This window comes from Lepidochelys kempii, chromosome 1 (assembly GCF_965140285.1).
Source record: "Lepidochelys kempii isolate rLepKem1 chromosome 1, rLepKem1.hap1, whole genome shotgun sequence".
Lineage (NCBI taxonomy): Eukaryota > Metazoa > Chordata > Testudines > Cheloniidae > Lepidochelys > Lepidochelys kempii.
In genome coordinates, this window is record NC_136380.1 from 310,498,728 (window position 1) to 310,516,285 (window position 17,558).

At 40.7% G+C, this 17,558-nt stretch overlaps 1 protein-coding gene across 22 annotated transcripts in view; it reads right to left on the bottom strand.

The window, feature by feature from the left end:
* The window catches only part of CADPS2 (calcium dependent secretion activator 2), a 593,917-nt gene that overhangs the window by 364,066 nt on the left and 212,293 nt on the right, over positions 1 to 17,558 (bottom strand). For 21 of the 22 annotated variants that reach the window (XM_073328224.2, XM_073328216.2, XM_073328210.2 and 18 more), the window contains exon 4: positions 2,225 to 2,305. The exons of the other annotated variant lie outside the window; for it this stretch is intronic. In XM_073328224.2, coding sequence (XP_073184325.1) covers positions 2,225 to 2,305 — 81 coding nt within the window. The remainder of the gene's footprint in view (positions 1 to 2,224; positions 2,306 to 17,558) is intronic. 22 annotated transcript variants of the gene reach the window in all.

Here is a 17,558-nt window from a genome sequence, read left to right on the forward strand (position 1 = left end):
CATCTTGTCTGGAGCATCGCCTAGCCGCATACAACTCCTCCTCCGAGTCAGATGAGGACTCCGACCTCAGTGACCAAGGTGTTGCAGAGCGAGATGGTGCTGGGGAACGGTGCCAATGTGAGGGCAAGGAGTGCTGCATCATTGCCAGCTTTCCCTAAGAAGGCACAGTGCCTCTTTGTGGTGCCTGTGGGGGGACTCTACCGTCATCGCTATGAGGTCCCTACATGCCTCAAAGGTGTCTGGCGTGGAGGGAAGGTCTAACTCCTCCACCCGACAACCCCACCCCAGGGATTCCATGAGAAACGGACTCGATGGACCTCCCTGTGAAGCCAGAGTTGACGGTGCTGATTGATTCGGAGCCAGAACAGGGTGACCCGGTGCAGGATGCATCCTGCTGTTGCCTCCTTGCTCTACTACTCTAGTGGGTGAGCAACCTCTGTCAGTCTTTTTCTTGTGTGGCACTGGCAAATGGGAGCGGTGCCTGGCACTTGCACTGGAGGAGGTCTTCTGCGCTGGGGAATGGTGGTGCTTAGGGTCCCTGGAGCCCGAGTCCTTTCACGGCATCACAGCCTCTCTTACTGAGGCCGGTGCACTCCGCACCGAAGTGCTGGGCTTAGGGTCGAATACCACCTGTGCAGGCTGGGGACAAAGGGCTGGCTCCATGAGGAGCAATTTCACCCTAAAGTCCCTCTCCTTCTTAGTCCAAGGGTGGAACCTTCTGCAGATTTTGCACTTCTCAGTCTGATGGGCTTCCCCAAACACTTTAAGCAGCAGTCATGTGGGTCTCCCTTTGGCTTAGGCTTCAGACAGGACCCGCACGGTTTGAACCCTTGAGACCGAGGCATGCCCTGGTCCCTTGGAGGGAAAGGTGGTGGGGGAAAGCCCTAACTAAAACTTAGCTAACTATAAACTACTGGAACTAATACTAAGTTTTAACTATTTACAGGTACAACAGGAAAAAGTCCGGTAGTGGATCGCTTGCAAGAGAATAGAGCTGCTCCACAACCGTCACTGGCGTTAAGAAGGAGCTGAGGAGGCGGTGGTTCGGCAGGAACCTATAGACACTGCCATGAAGGCATGACTTCAGGGGGTCCAGAGCCGACCCGACGGGTACTGCTACGGGGAAAACCTTCCGACGACCGTGCATGCGGCGTGCACACACCTACTTGGAACGGACATGAGAAAGCACCTGAAGAAGAGGAGAAGGGTTTTTAAATACACACATGGAGCAAACCGTATATATGATTGGGATATGCATTAGCGCTACACTAGCAAGGGGCTGGGGAGCCACCAGAGTACAGAACTAGTATAGAAGTTCCTTATTTATGGCCCAGTGCCTCCCAGGGAATACTAGGTTTGGGAGAGGCTCATATGGCTCTTTCTGCAATTGGGAAATCCTGCCCCCAACCATGGAGTGATGTGGCCTATGGTACAAAGTTAGGGATGTTCTCTCCTAATGAATAATGCCAGAGATTTACTCCCCATTATCTTCCGCTCACAGTTTTTAACATGGGAGGACATGATCTGGGCCATAGTATTATATGGCCTTGTCTACATAATCATTTAGTTCACAGCAAGCTGACATGCAAATTTACCCTGCACTAGCTTGCCATTCACTAATTGTCCGTATGGACCCTGCTGATGCGCATTAACAGGTCAGTGGTGCACTCTGGTCTGGTTTAAAATAGATCCAATTTTCTAAAACATTTATAAAAAATATTCTCTTTAATCTATCCACTTCCATTTAGGATGGCCTGCACAACTCTCTGATGGCTTTGCTACTCGTAATGCCAAAATCCATCCCAAACTCATGCTGATACAAATTTTATACCATATCATACTCATGTGTGTATGAATTTCACACACTCTTTCTTTTCTCTCCCATTGAGTTCACGGACAATGGCAGAATCAGATCACACTATATATCACTTATCAAGGTGTCTCCCTCTCTCTCTCTGTATGTGTGTGTGTATATATATATATATATATATATATATATATATATAAAAAAGGAGAGACAGACAGACAGACAGACAGACAAATGCACTAGACTGGAACTAGTCTGTTCTTCCAAACGGCTGCACAGCACAACTGCCCTAATTTGCTTATTTTTTCTTTTAAAAGGATCAATGGTTATAATATTCAGGAGGGTATATGGCGTGTACACATGCACTCACACACACCATTTAAAATTGCAGTCATGAAAGTGACAATCATAATTTACCTTTGTCATTTGTTCCGCCATTTGTAGACGTCCATCTAGTTCGCGTCGGATCTGAGCTGCTTGTTCATCTGCATTATCCAGCTTCGGTACAGAGCACACAAAATGCAAAAATTAATCATGTGGGACAAGCTATGGTAATTGGCTGTTTTAATTATAATAAAAATCATACATTTCAAAATAAGGGAATAACGGAAAAGCTTCACATAGTTTCTATCTGTTTAAAATGCTACGCAAACATTAAAGGTTTGACTTTCATCAGAAATGCAAGGCAATTTCCATTTGTCAGTGAATTGTGACAAAACACCATCATTAGAGAGACAAGGTGGATGAGGTAATATTATTTATATTTTATTTAATATAATATTTTATTGGACCAACTTCTGTTGGTGAGAGAGACAATCTTTCAAGCTTACACAGAGCTCTTCTTCAGCTCTGTGTAAGCTCAAAAGATAAAAGATATTACCTCACCTACCTTGTCTCTCTAATATCCTAGAACCAACACAGCTATAAGAACACTGAATGTATCATGACAAGTACAAATGCAAATTATCATGGAGGCATTAGCCACTAGAGCTCTGACATACAAAGAGATTTATATAGATTAGTTGCAATTAAAATTTCCCAATATTGTCCTCATTATTAGGATGTTATAACTTCCAAAAGTGCTTCATGGGAGATGGAATGCAGGACTGTCAAAGGACCTTACAGTATACATTTTAGATAGATACAGTAAGTGAGAGAGACAAAAAACAGGGAAGGTGAGGAAGGACTAAGATTACATAAATAGAACCATCCATGACATTTTAAAATCACATGAACCTTTTTAACAGCTGGTTTTTATTATGGGAATGACTGGAGGGAGTAGAGCCTTGTCTGTGATGTGCTCATGGCAGCCTAAACCATGGAGGAGACAAGTAGCCACATTTTACATCAGCGGGAGTATTTCTGTTGTTTTCACATTCAGTTTTAGATACAGTGACAGCTTCCCAGCTAGTTCTTCAAAGCATCTCCCTGGCCAACCAGGATCATTTTTGTTTTGGCAGGGCTGAGTTTGAGCCAGCTGCTCTTCATTCAAAAAGCTGATCTCTTGTAAGCATTGTGGCATCTCATCATGGCAGTGATTGCATCAGAGGAGAATGAGAGATGCAGACAGGTATCATCAACATATATAGAGAGCAAGACCCATGATATCTTACTGTCTCGCCAAATGGTGTTATAATAGCCAGTTTGAAGATTAGGTCCAAAATCTTAAAACAATTAATGGATCAGGTCCAAGCTACATTAGAGACCACATCTCCATCTATGAACTGCTAAAACCGTTGTGCTCCTTGGACAATGCAGATTACAAAGCCCACCACAAAGTATGTACGATCTGGGGACAAAACATTCTTTAGTTGCTCCTTGCTTTCTCGCTACCTGCTCCTCTCTACTACATGCTGTTATGCCCCCCTGGACATTCTCAACAGACCTCCTAGTTTTATTCACATGCTCATCAACAAATCCTTTCTGCCAGTCAATTATTTTTGCCAATTGCTTGTCTCTCTCCAGTCTAAGCTTTTCACTCCATTTTCTTCAATATATTTTCCTCTCTCTCCCATCTCTTAAAAGAGCAAAGGTATTTTAATTATTATTATAGACAGGGCTGATAGCACTGATTATTAAGGTTACCCAACACTTCCCATTATTAGACCCTCTTTTCAGTTGTTTATAACTTTGCCAAAGTTGAACAATTTGGGGTGACATTTTCTATGCCAGCTGTCTGCCTCAGACTGAATTTTTTTCCAAAAATTTCAGCCCAAACAGTTCAGTTACTGCCAAGAAAGAAGTTAAGGAAAAATATATTGTTTGCCCGTGTTAATTTTTTTTTTTTATGATCTTTTCCTTGAACAGCTCTATTGCTCCATGCTTTGGAGCAGGGAGGTCTTTTGCTGTCCATGTGATTATCCACATTATTAAGCCAAGTTATAAACCTTTGAAATATAATCTCAGTTCACACATGGTCATTTTTAGTAGCTAAATTCCCTAAGATTGTCTTCACTGGGCATGCGCCAACCTGAGGCTGACCAGCACTTTCCCTGCAATTGCAGCTTTGGGCTGATGAGGGTCATGCAAGGTCTGGGTCCCTGAACAAAGAACAGGGAGGCTCTTCTGCACTCTGTGACTTGCTGCTGGACCCAAGCTGAGTGGAGAAGGAAGCTGCCTGATTCAAATGCAGAGGGGACAAGAGTCACACCTGCAAAGGAGGGGCAGGGTAAGTAGATTGGAACAAGGAACCTATCAAGGGAGAGGGAACCTGGAACTGGGAAGTGGAGTGCAGGGAATACTGAGACTTGCTTTGCAGGACACTGGGACTGGGAGCAAGGAGGAGACTGGGACTGATTGGGCAGGGGACTAGTTAGGAGAAACAATAACTGGCTACTGCAGGTTTTACTTGGACCTTCCTTTGAAGCATTTAGTACTAACTAATGTCAGTGACAGGATACCAGATTAGATGGATGGCTATCCTGATCCAGTATGGCAATGTCTATGTTTCTGCATCTTCAGCTCCATAGATAGCATTACTATTGAAATTACATCCTCCAATAACTGGGAATTCTGCCTAAGTGGCAGATAAGACCACCTACTTATGGAGGTCATTCTGATTAAGCAGATGCTGCTGTAATAGCCCTTACTTAGGCAAAACTGGCTTCAATGTGAGTTTATCTGAGTAAGAACCACAGGTCAGATCAATAGCATAACATCTTGATCAGTTTACTACCTATTTGTTTATGTACATAAACAATACAGAAAGGGAGCATAGGTCTACAGAATGAGCACCCATGTTTTTAAAGGTTGAAATCCAAAGACAGCATGATTTGCAGTTCTGATTGTAAATATCCTTTGTTTACTGTTCTATTACCTAAAGGACCCTAACATATGTTCATGCATTTTGACACAAAAGGGAAATGGCACTATGTGAAAAATATGGCTAAAGTGCAAGAACAACTTAAAGCGGAAGAGATAATGCACTAAATTCCATGATGTTCATTTGAGTTCCTATACACACACAGTATGTCAAATATCATTCATAGAAGAAATTAAAACATTTTAATTATATACAAATGGGAATATTGACCTGACAAAAATTATAGTTCTTCACATCCATAATTATTAAAGTTTGCTCTTCCCCCTGAGCATTTCATTGATGTTAAATTAGTTTCTTGTAACTTTTTAATTCCATGTTAATGTGAAATAACAAATGTGCAGCTTTAAATGTATTCTAAATTAATGACTGAATTCAAAGTATTTTAAACACATCTGCAGTTTTGGGGTCCATTTTCATTTCTGTCACATCAATCAAAAAGCACTATTACTTGCTTCTATGTTCTTTGAATGGCTGACAGCTCCTGGGCCACATAATATTCCCCAATAATCATTTCTTCCCATGCTGACTAGTCGGGATCCTGCTATATACCGCTGAGAGGTGCCTACCTGAGGTAGCCAACGGTTCCCACTATGGCATTTCAGTCTGATAGCCAAGGGGAAAAATTAGAGACATATGGTGACTGAGGTAGTATCTTTTATTGTATCAACTTCTTTTGGTGAGAGAGACAAGCTTTCGAGCCACACAGAGCTCAAGAAGACATGAAGAAGAGCTGTGTGTGGCTCGAAAGCTTGTCTCTCTCACCAACAGAAATTGATCCAATAAAAGATATTATGTCACCCACCTTGTCTCTCTAATATCCTGGAACCGTCATGGCTACAACATCATTGCATACAACCATGGAAAAGTTGTCAGCCACTGTGGTGCAATAAAGGTCACAGTTTGGCAGGTCATGTGTTCCGTTTTAAGCTGGACAGTTCTGTTTCCTCAAGGTTTGTCCCCTGTCCAGTATGAATGTAAAACTGGACATGGTTTTGTCGAGCATCACACTGCATGGGATGGAGGACACCATATTGAAGACAGCACCACTCTGTCCCCACCAGCATGACCTCATGCAAGGTCATGATGGTGGCGGCAGGATCACGCAGGGAGGAGTGGTGTAACATCGCTCCCATAAGTCCGGAATGTCTGGTATTCTGCGCATGTGCTCAATGGCCATCCTAGTCACAGCAGAATAGTTTAGAAGCCTTCTTATGATGTTAGAGAGGGGGAAAGGTTGATTCCTCCATTCTACCAGCAACAAATGGAGTCCAGCACTGCTCCTGGGAATGAGAGGGTAAAGAAAAAGCCCAAGGTCAGATTCACGGCTGTCCTGTGAGTATGTAGCATTTAGAAACATGGTAGGCATGGAATATGTAGATACAGGTTTTCCATACTGTCCCCTTTCCTGGTCACCAAAGGTAGGAGTACTCAGAAAAAGATACCTGTTCCCGGCAACACTAGGTCTGTGAGGCCCTGATTCTGCCAAGATTTATGCATGTGCTTAACTTTACACACACCAAGCAGTCCCATTGACTTCAACTGTAAAGTTAAGCACGTTCATAACTCTTTGCAGTGACACAGCCTAAGAGCAGTACACTACTAATGTTGTGCGTTGACCCCAGAAAAGACTGTCAATCTTCCTAGAATTTCTCAAGCTTAGGAGCCAGGAGTACTTAGCAGCTAAGTATGTACTGTAGAAGGATCAGCAACTCTCAAATAAGCCAGAAAACACAAAAGGCCAATGCCTAATCAAGAGCACTTCTGGAGGAGGCATCAGTAAAAGCTCATCTCTGGGGACAGAGTATTGGTTTCGCCCTCAAATTATTTGCACATGCAAAACAAGCAGAATAAAGGTTTATATAAAGGCCAGTCTGTGTAGTTTTCCCAAATACTTCAACTGGTTTCTATTAAACTCTTTTTTAAAAACTCTTATCAGTCTTTTGTTTCAGATAGATGGGAGTGTTACAGTGGGAAAAAATCACTCTTCAACGTCTTATCAGACAATTCCTTTTCATTTAACCCCAAATTAATATGTAAAGTACATAATTCCTAATTTTATTTATCAAAATAGGAGTCTAGTTCTTCAAAGGTGTTAACAGTGGGGTTGTTGGGCTTGCTTTGTTTGTTTGAGGGGTTGTTTTTGTTTTTGCCTTCTTACAGATTAAATTCTGGATTAAAATTATGATAAAATTTACAATTTTCAGATGCATAAAATGATATCCAAATGAAGTATTTTGCTTTAATATTTTATTTCTTTTTCTAAGAATTTACTTATTTCAATGCTGCTATGGAGCCTGAGTGCTCATTCCGACATGTGTCAGTGCTTTGTGGGAATGGGGATGCAGTGCTCAGCATCAGGGATCAAGCCCTAAAACCTTTACATTCTGACTTGAATGTGAAATCTTTGCACTATTATAGATTTTTACACTTAATAATGGACCTCATCCTGGAAGGTGCAGAGATCCTCCTGCAAGTTTCTAAAGGCCCTGCACTCTCATGGTCTCCATCACAAGTTTCAGGGGTACGACACCTCGTAGAAGGAGCTTTGCACTTAGCAGGATCAGTATTTCCTATAGTAGCAATATATGGTTCCAATAGCACTGCATCCTAATGGCCTAGGCCCAAATCCTCAAAGGTGACATCAGTGAAAATTAGGCCCTGATCCCTCAGGACCCTGAGGATCTGGGTCCTGATCCTGCAAGCTCTACACACAGAATTCCCATTATTTCAAAGGGAATTCTGTGTACATAATCAGTTCTTAATTCTTCCTTTTCCCATGCCACCCAATTAACCTCCTCTCACAACCAACCTACACAAAGTGCAGAAAATATGCTGGATTTGGCAAATAAAAACATTGTGCAACTGGTAGTATTGAAACAAACACAAGAGGATGAGGAAAGACCTTTCACACATACAGACAATCTCCAAACTTTGCAAAAAAAAAAATAACCAGGATCTTTTCCTTAAAATTATATATCTTCTGGATGAAGAATAAAATATACATCATTTACAGGAAATCCTAGGTCAAAAGACAACTTCAGGGCCCTCTGAAGGATGCTCTAAAGTAAACTATAGTACTTTCACTTCAATCTGTCTGCAGCTAAAAAATAAAAAGTGTATTATAAAGGTGACCTGCAAAGCTTTTATGAAATATTCTAACATGTTAGCATGTACATTTTAAGTCCTAATAACTTTTAAAACTTTTCTTTTGTCTAATGCTTAAAAATAAATATCACTATTATCCATCAAGTCATAAAAAATAAAAATTCTGCCAAGCCTACAACTAATATCAAGCTAGATGCATAGTTTAAATCTTAAATCTCTCACTCATGTTGTCAGGAAGGGGGCTTACAAGCACTATTTTAAAATCATGAAAAGAGGCATTCTGACAAAAATGAATCTATGGGGGAAAAAAAGAAGGTAAGGTCCAGTCCACACAAGAGATCCACTTCCTGGACACTACCGTGCTAATAAACGATGGTCACATAAACACCACACTATAACGGAAACCTACTGACCACTATTCCTACCTACATGCCTCCAGCTTTCACCCTGACCACACCACATGATCCATCGTCTACAGCCAAGCTCTGCGATACAACCGCATTTGCTCCAACCCCTCAGACAGAGACAGACACCTACAAGATCTCTATCAAGCATTCTTACAACTACAATACCCACCTGCGGAAGTGAAGAAACAGATTGATAGAACTAGAAGATTTCCCAGAAGTCACCTACTACAGGACAGAACTAACAAAGAAAATAACAGAACGCCACTAGCCATCACCTTCAGCCCCCAACTAAAACCCCTCCAACGCATTATTAAGGATCTACAACCTATCCTGAAGGATGACCCAACACTCTCACAAATCTTGGGAGACAGGCCAGTCCTTGCCTACAGACAGCCCCCCTACCTGAAGCAAATACTCACCAGCAACCACATACCACACAACAGAACCACTAACCCAGGAACCTATCCTTGCAACAAAGCCCGTTGCCAACTGTGCCCACATATCTATTCAGGGGACACCATCACAGGGCCTAATAACATCAGCCACACTATCAGAGGCTCGTTCACCTGCACATCCACCAATGTGATATATGCCATCATGTGCCAGCAATGCCCCTCTGCCATGTACATTGGTCAAACTGGACAGTCTCTACGTAAAAGAGTAAATGGACACAAATCAGATGTCAAGAATTATAACATTCATAAACCAGTCGGAGAACACTTCAATCTCTCTGGTCACGCGATTCCAGACATGAAAGTCGCTATTTTACAACAAAAAAACTTCAAATCCAGACTCCAGCGAGAAACTGCTGAATTGGAATTCATTTGCAAATTGGATACAATTAACTTAGGCTTGAAGAGAGACTGGGAGTGGCTTAGTCATTATGCAAGGTAGCTTATTTCCCCTTGTTTTTTCCTACCCCCCCCCCAGACATTCTTGTTAAACCCTGGATTTGTGCTGGAAATGGCCCACCTTGATTATCATACACAATGTAAGGAGAGTGGTCACTTTGGATAAGCTATTACCAGCAGAAGAGTGAGTTTGGGGGGGGGGGGGGTGAGAAAACCTGGATTTGTGCTGGAAATGGCCCAACTTGATTATCATACACATTGTAAGGAGAGCGATCACTTTAGATAAGCTATTACCAGCAGGAGAGTGGGGTGGGAGGAGGTATTTTTCATGTTTTGTGTGTATATAATAAGATCTTCTAAACTTTCCACAGTATGCATCCGATAAAGTGAGCTGTAGCTCACGAAAGCTTATGCGCAAATAAATTGGTTAGTCTCTAAGGTGCCACAAGTACTCCTTTTCTTTTTTCATAGATCATGAATTTCATAAGCTGAAAAAGTGAACAACATTGAAAGTGCTTTGTAGATCACCTTTAAAGAAGGCCAATACTGTAAAGGCATGATTTTTAAATTATACAAAATAGGCATGTGATGGGGCGTACAAACCTCACAAATCAGGAGCAAGTTAATGGCCTGTGGGGGGCCAAATCATTCCCTCCCCATGACACCTGAATCAGGTACCCAACATCCAGGGAGGAGCTAAAATGGGAGAGCCCAGATCATTTGTTGCACGGTGGGATGGAGAGAAGACTTGGAACTCTCAATGTAGGAGAGAAAAGTTGCTGGGGCCAGGAACTGAGAAACAATGCTGCCTACCCAGGACCTCTCTGAGGGCATAGAAAAGTTTGTTTCTTTGTGTTGATTTTGGACTTTCGGTACCCCGAAGAGGTGGGACTGTTACATGACATCACTGGAGGGCTGTCACCTGAACTCAGAAGCTGTTGAAGGACGGGTGGAGCAGAAGAAGACAAGATTAAGAGGGAAACAGAGGCAGAGCCACTGGCTCACCACCCCACACCACCAGTGGAGTGCGGGAGGGTTTGCAGCCACAGTGAGGTACAATACTGGGACCTGTACATATACAGAAATAATATTTTCTGCTTTGGAAATTATAGGGATACATTTCTGTTTTGTATATCACAACCACCAAGTGTTCCTCTTCCTTTTTCTTCCATATTATGGGTGACATTTTGTGAGGTGCAGCACAGATTTTGCCAGTCGGGGGCAGGTGGTGCTAAGCTGTCTGTAAGCCACATTTGTGCTCTCCTGATTCTGGGCTGCTCTGGTGGCCAGAGTAGTCTTTAGTGTACTTTGGCAGCCTTTTGGTGCTAAATTACAGCAAGCTGTGCCCTGCAGCCTACAGGCAGCAGGGCTATCCAAAACCTCTGCAGTGCTACCTGATGTGGTCCCACCCCCTTTTGTTCCCGACCCATGCCTTTGGCCTGCCACTTGTGCCAGAGATCCTCAGGAGACAGCCAGGGAAATTCTCCTGGGGCCCTTTTATGCCACTCTGGTCTCTTTACCTATATGAAGCAGGGGTGAAAATTTCACACCATATATCCAATACCCTGTTGAGGACAAGTATTCATGCAGCTACACAACAAGACTAGTCAACAACTACATGCACTGTACTGGCCTGAGTTATATAATCCTTATATTCAACATGTGCCAAAAAGAAAGTTCTCAGAAGCTGTGTCTGGAATCTTTAAGCTGACTTACCCCAGAACACTACATTTCAAGCTTCAAAACATGAAATCTTATTTCTTACTCAAAGCATCCCTTAGACCCTCTTAATCCATAGGCCCAAGTTCTGTATGCAACTCTGAATGCTCTTGTACCCTGGCTTAAAAGTATGCATGCAGGAACCTGCCATGGTGAGAATTTCTGGGCCCTGAAAGTATCTTAGAAGTCCTCGACTTGCCTATATTATTCAACCATATCTCATAAAAATACAATTAAGACTGCAGAAGTCAGCATATTGAATTAATATTAACCTGCAGAAAAATGTTTAAAAAGAAAGAAAATGTCAATCAAAATCCACAAGAACACATTTATTTTACTAATTCTATAATGACAACTCCCCTGGCAGGTAAGTGCTTTGGTGAGAGATTAAAACACTAATTAGTGAGCACAAAACTGGAAAAAAAAATTCAGACACTAAAACCAAAAGGCCTTTACAACACGTACTAGATGTAGGCTTGATAGTTTCAATTCCAAAGCTAGAACCACTCTACTGAGAAAGACCTGTACCTATATACTGTTCAAGCTTTGGAAATGAAGAAAATCTCCAAAGTGATCTTAACAGCCGTGGCATCGGTGCTCTCTCAAACAATTATGCTCCAATTTACTAAAGGATTTAGAGGCCATCAACATCCTGAATCACACTTCAAAGTAAACAGGACTATTAAGCAGACTCAGACGCAATACAAATATTATTCATGCCAAATTCATTACACAGATAGGTAGCTGCATTCTGCATTAGCAGGATCTTTCAAGTAGATTTCCAGTTTTTCATTTCAGTGGCCAAACCAAACATTTGAAAACTAACCTAAAAACTAACCTAAAGCCTGGTCTTCCTGTATTTTGCAGTTGAATTTTGTCATCTAGAGCAGTGCTACTCAAAGTAGTGGTCTGTGGACCGTTGCCGGTCCGCAAGCCATCGGCTGCTGGTCTGAGCGCACATTGGAAAAAAAAAATTGCCGGTCCCCCACATCAGATAGTTTGAGAAGCACTGATCTAGTGACTGGAAGGAATACTACTTTGCTCCATCATACTACTTTGCTACTTACCCTAGCCTTGCACAGGAGAGAATGGCATCAGTTGTTTCAATTTCCCTGTTTGGATTTAAGCAGACCCTGGCATTCCCCTTTAATTGAATAGTGAAAATGAATTTTCACTCATTTATGCAAAAGATCCTTTCTGTCATGTGCTGTCCATGACACTGTTGTTGCCCCTCAAATCCAACATTTTAGACATAATCATGCGGTTCCATTTTTCTTTTGTTTCCTGAGCTGAATTTAAAATACTTTTTCTGCTGTATGAAGTTCCAGAAAGTCAAGGACTCATAACTCAAACAATTGTTTCCCTCGTCCCAATCTGGTAATCCGAGCAAACAGTTTGTAGAAGAATTCCATATTGGACCACATAACATATCCCAAATCTTTTGGGGGAAGTTGCATTATTTTCCCCAGATTTTATATAAGGTAAAAGTCCAGGCACTGAGTTCTCCATTTACATGGACACATATGCACAGAAAATGTTAATTATGCAATGTGGGATTCACATGAAAAATGTACACTGTGAACTGGAAACAAATATTTTAAATATTTATTCACTCACTGTGGTCTGTTTAGGGATAGAGGGGAGGAAACCAGAGAATCATAAGTGGTCAGATATTGAATTGTAAGTCTCCAATGTTTCTTTCAGTTGTATTTTTCAGGTCTATAATTTATTGCTATTATGAAGATCTTTTCAAAACTTGGGAACTAACAGGTTTTGGATGGAAAAATCCAATAAAAAGAGAAGGTTGGAAAATTAAACCATTACAATGAAGCTTAACATTGAAATCTATTTTCTTTCACACTTAAATGATTTTTCCTCTATCACATGTATTTATTGGTTTGTTTTCACAGGACTGTTCATAAATGCTGGCATACTGGCACACTATCTTTCTGTTCTCTGATTAATGTATTCTTAAATGCAGATCTTCTGCCCATAGATTACTTAGGTCTTGCATCATACAAAAAAAAGGAGGAATCCAAATCTTGCCCTACTAATATTGGCAATCTATTTTTAAATGTGTGAATAGTTTTCAAAGCTAGTCTGAAACAGCAGGCTCTGAAACAATGGTAAACGCCATACTTCCCAGCATGTATACCTCATCACGCTACTAGTATAGGTAAGGCTTTGTTCTACAACCTTAAGTCCAAAAATTAGTGAACACTCTGCCACTGACAAAATTTGTTTTTCATCACAGTCGTCATTTGTCCACATGACTAAACTACTGTGCCACTTGTCACAAAAATGACAGTCTCTGCTCAAGAAAGGCATGGAATTGAGATAGTAGGGGATCAACTCTTCCCATCAGTTGTGTATATACCACTCCCACTGTAGTCAGTGGAAGGTGCATGTATACAACTGATGAGATAACTGACCCCACCAAGTAAGTGTTGCATTCCATTGTCAGACAGATAGCTAGAACTGCATAGCACCTGTCGCCACCTTAAATGAGGCACCAAAGACATCAGTCTCTCACTTTTATAAGCACTTATTTCCTCATTTTGAAAAAGTATATTGAGAAAGGCTATATTTATATATGGTCAACAAACCAACATCAGCAGGGAATAATTCTGTCACAGGATACTCTCTTTAATAGAATGAGCACGGGATGATTTTGTAAAAGACTCAAAAAGATTTGTCATCTAAAGATCTACAATGCTATTCAACACCTGAAATATCCCCTATCTAAATAAACACAATATAGTATTACTGAAAGTAGTAAATTAATGAGATACTTGTAATAACCATTCAATAAGGTTCTCCCTACAGACACACCTGGTACTATATTTATTTACCTTTATTGCATTTATCAAACAGCTCAAGAGAGGGTCTAAAAGGCAGCAAAAGCCCAGCAGTAATCAATACAAAGCTGACTTCTGATTTGTTCAGCTGCTACCTTTCTTTTCTTCTTGGTCAGCAAACAGGATGTGTTTTGTAGATGTATTTGTACATGAGTGAATGGATGATACCTGAAATACTACACAAGGTTTAAATCTTTAAAAAAGGATTTTCATTATTTTTCTGGGGTTTGGTACATATATTTTTAATGTAACACTTGAAATTCCAGTGCCTGACATTTCTCTTGTCTTTCTAGGTAAAGTTATAATATCAATTAAATATATATAATCTGCGAGTGCTGTAACGGCTGACCAGCTCATTAGATTAATACTCATTTGACATAAAACTAGCAAATTATATAACTACAGGGAATGGCTCAGAAATAATGTGGCAGTATAGGTTTTTCTGTTTTTTTTTGTTTTGTTTTTGTCATTTTGATATTTTTATTCTATTTTTTCTGGATACCTTCAGTCTGCATATCTAAAGTTAAAACTAGAATAAAAAGGCTATGGTTTGCGTCCAAAAAATGACTGGAGTGAGTGAAAAGTTCAGACAAAATGCTTAAACTGAAACGAAGTGATAACTAATGCTGAATATATTGAAGAACAAATAAATTTGCAGCCACAAATGAACCACCGAATACTTAAACCCTAAAAGGAATTAAAAGACCTCTAATGTAATTAAGTGATATAACTTCTTCTGTCCTGGCACCAAGAGGAGATAATTCTAAACTAACTAATCAGAAGAGTTAACCAGAGGGTCACCTTATTATGATTTTTTTAATCTTTAATCTAGAGAAATGAAGGGAGGGGGTTTGAGGGTATAAATAGAAAACATCACAATGGTCGATGTTTTCTCCTTATTAGCTACCAGATATTGTGACCTCAGGCCTGATTTAGGGGCAGGCAACCCATGTGACCCACTGGTGGTGCTGGGCTTGCACGGTGTCAGGCTCACAGTGCTGTTTTTGTTGTTACCGACAAAAGGACGTTTAAAGAAAAAATGTTTCATGTATTCTGTATTTGGATTCATTTTTCACTAACCTCCTAAAATGTTCTGGACCTTTGTAGAATCTTCTAGAACCTTCCAGAGTTTCTGAGATCTATATTTTCCTCAAATGTTGTCCTACTATGTGATCAGCCATGCTCTCATGGATATATAAAGGGTGGGGCATTACCAATCAGTTGGCAAGATATAAGAACAAACTGAAGTGAAGTGAGAGCCCAGCTGCGATATTGTGAACCTTGTTTTATTGTAATTGTGAAAGTATACTTGTGTTTTAAGACTTGAGGAGTGTAAGTAGTGACTAATAAAGGACATATTTCATGAGACACCAGAGATATCTATCAAACACCTATCTATGCAACAATGTAAAAGAAATACTGTTACTTCTTTTGCCAGGCTTAAAATTGCAAATTAGCAGATTTACCTGAAGATAAAGAATGGAAATGTGAGGAAAGTAATGGAGAATCATCCAGTTCTCCTGGTGGCGCAAAGGAGAGTGATAATAAAGAAAAATCTGGTTTACATGAAAAGGAGAGAAATGATAAAGAAGAATCAGCCTCACATTATGACCGAAACAGCAGTGAGAAAAACTGCACACCACAAATCTATACATCAGATCCCGCTTTATGGCCAGTGATTCTAAACTCTGCCAATATTGATTATAAAATTTTGAACGGGCCAGGCAAAATCAAGGATATTTCATTTCCTGTAAATGAGCAGAAGTGACACTTCTCAAAGTCACACTGCGAAAGAGTGCTCAAGAGTGATGAGAAACTGAATCGGCATTGACTAGTTTACTCAAAATCAGCTGGCAAAGTGTTCTGTTTTCATTGCAAAATATTTTACAAGAATGCCAAATGTTGTTTGCGCTTTCTGGTACAATTGCTGACATAATTTAGCTGATGCTCTTAACCAACATGGCCTACTCCAAATGGATGGAGGTCGAGTCCAGGCTCAAGCTGAATAAATGCACAGACAAGATATATACAAGATGTATAGATCAGATGTTCAAGCATAGAGGAACATGCTTGAACATCTGATCTCAATTACCTTCTTCCTTGCAACAAATAATTTGGCTTTCTGGGGCACGTCGGATAAGTTGTTCACTGAACATAATGGTAATTTTCTCGATTTGGTAGAGTTCTTTGGGAAATACGATGATGTCATGCGTGAGCACCAACATCGAGTAGTCCGTAAAGAAACTGTGGATCATTACTGCAGCAAAACAATTCAAAACAAATTGATTGACCTTACAGAAAGGAAAGCACTTGATAAAATATTGATGCGGTTCGGCAAAGCAAAGTACTACACCGTAATAATAGGCTGTACTCCTGACACGAGTCACAGTGAAAAGAATTTATTTACAGTAAGATTTATTGATGATGAGGATGACTGTATTCAAGTACAGAAACACTATCACTTCAGGTCTATGGATGACTCAACTAGAAAAGGCCTAACAGAACTGTTTATGAGTGTTTTGAATGAGAATGAAATAAAGCTTTGGGACTGCCGCGGCCAAGGCTACAACAATAGCGCAAACATGAAGGGAAGAAACAGTGGCATCTACACATTGTATTGAATCCAACAGCTTTCTTCATGTCTTGTGGATGCCATTCCCTCAACCTGGTTGTGTCAGATGCATCATCATCATCTTTAGATTCAGTCTCTCTCTTCAGAGTATTGCTAAGGATACACATCCTGTTTTCAGCATCAACTATCAGGTGGAAGATCCTCACTGACTATGTTACAAATCTGATTGTGAAGCCGCCAAGTGACACTTGCTAGGAGAGCCAAATTGACAGTGTAAGGCCAGTGAGGTACCACATGACTGAGGTTTACGACACCCTGATGGAACTGGAGCACTCAAATAAAGCAGATGTTGGAATTTGACATGAGGTGCCAAGTCTAGCAAACCAGATTACCGACTTCAAATTTCTGGTCTCAATCGTGTATTTTGGCACGATATTCTGTTCCAAGTAAATGTTGTAAGCAAGGCATTTCCAATTAATTCAATGAACATCATGACCACTCCTACTTTGATGAGAAGCTGCTTGATTTCATTGAGGTCTACAGAGACAACAGATTTGAAGATGCCATCACTGCTGCCAAAGAAATGGCGAAACTTAGGAGCTGAGCTTGTCTTCAATAAAACTTGTATTCATCAGAAAAAGAGACAGTTTGGTTACAAGGGCAGAGATGAGGTGATAGGAAGCTCGGAAGAAAAATTCAAGAGGGAGGGGTTTTTTGCTCGCTTGTTGACACTGCTAGAGTGCCCATCAAAGAAAGATTTGGACAAATGAAGTACGATTAAAAGATCTGGGGCGGGGGGTTGTATGACCTTAGTAAGCTGTCGGTGGACAGGAAAACACTCACGAACAATTGAATGGACCTTCACCAGACGCTGACACATGGCGAATGTTTAGACGTCAATGACAAAGACCTCTATG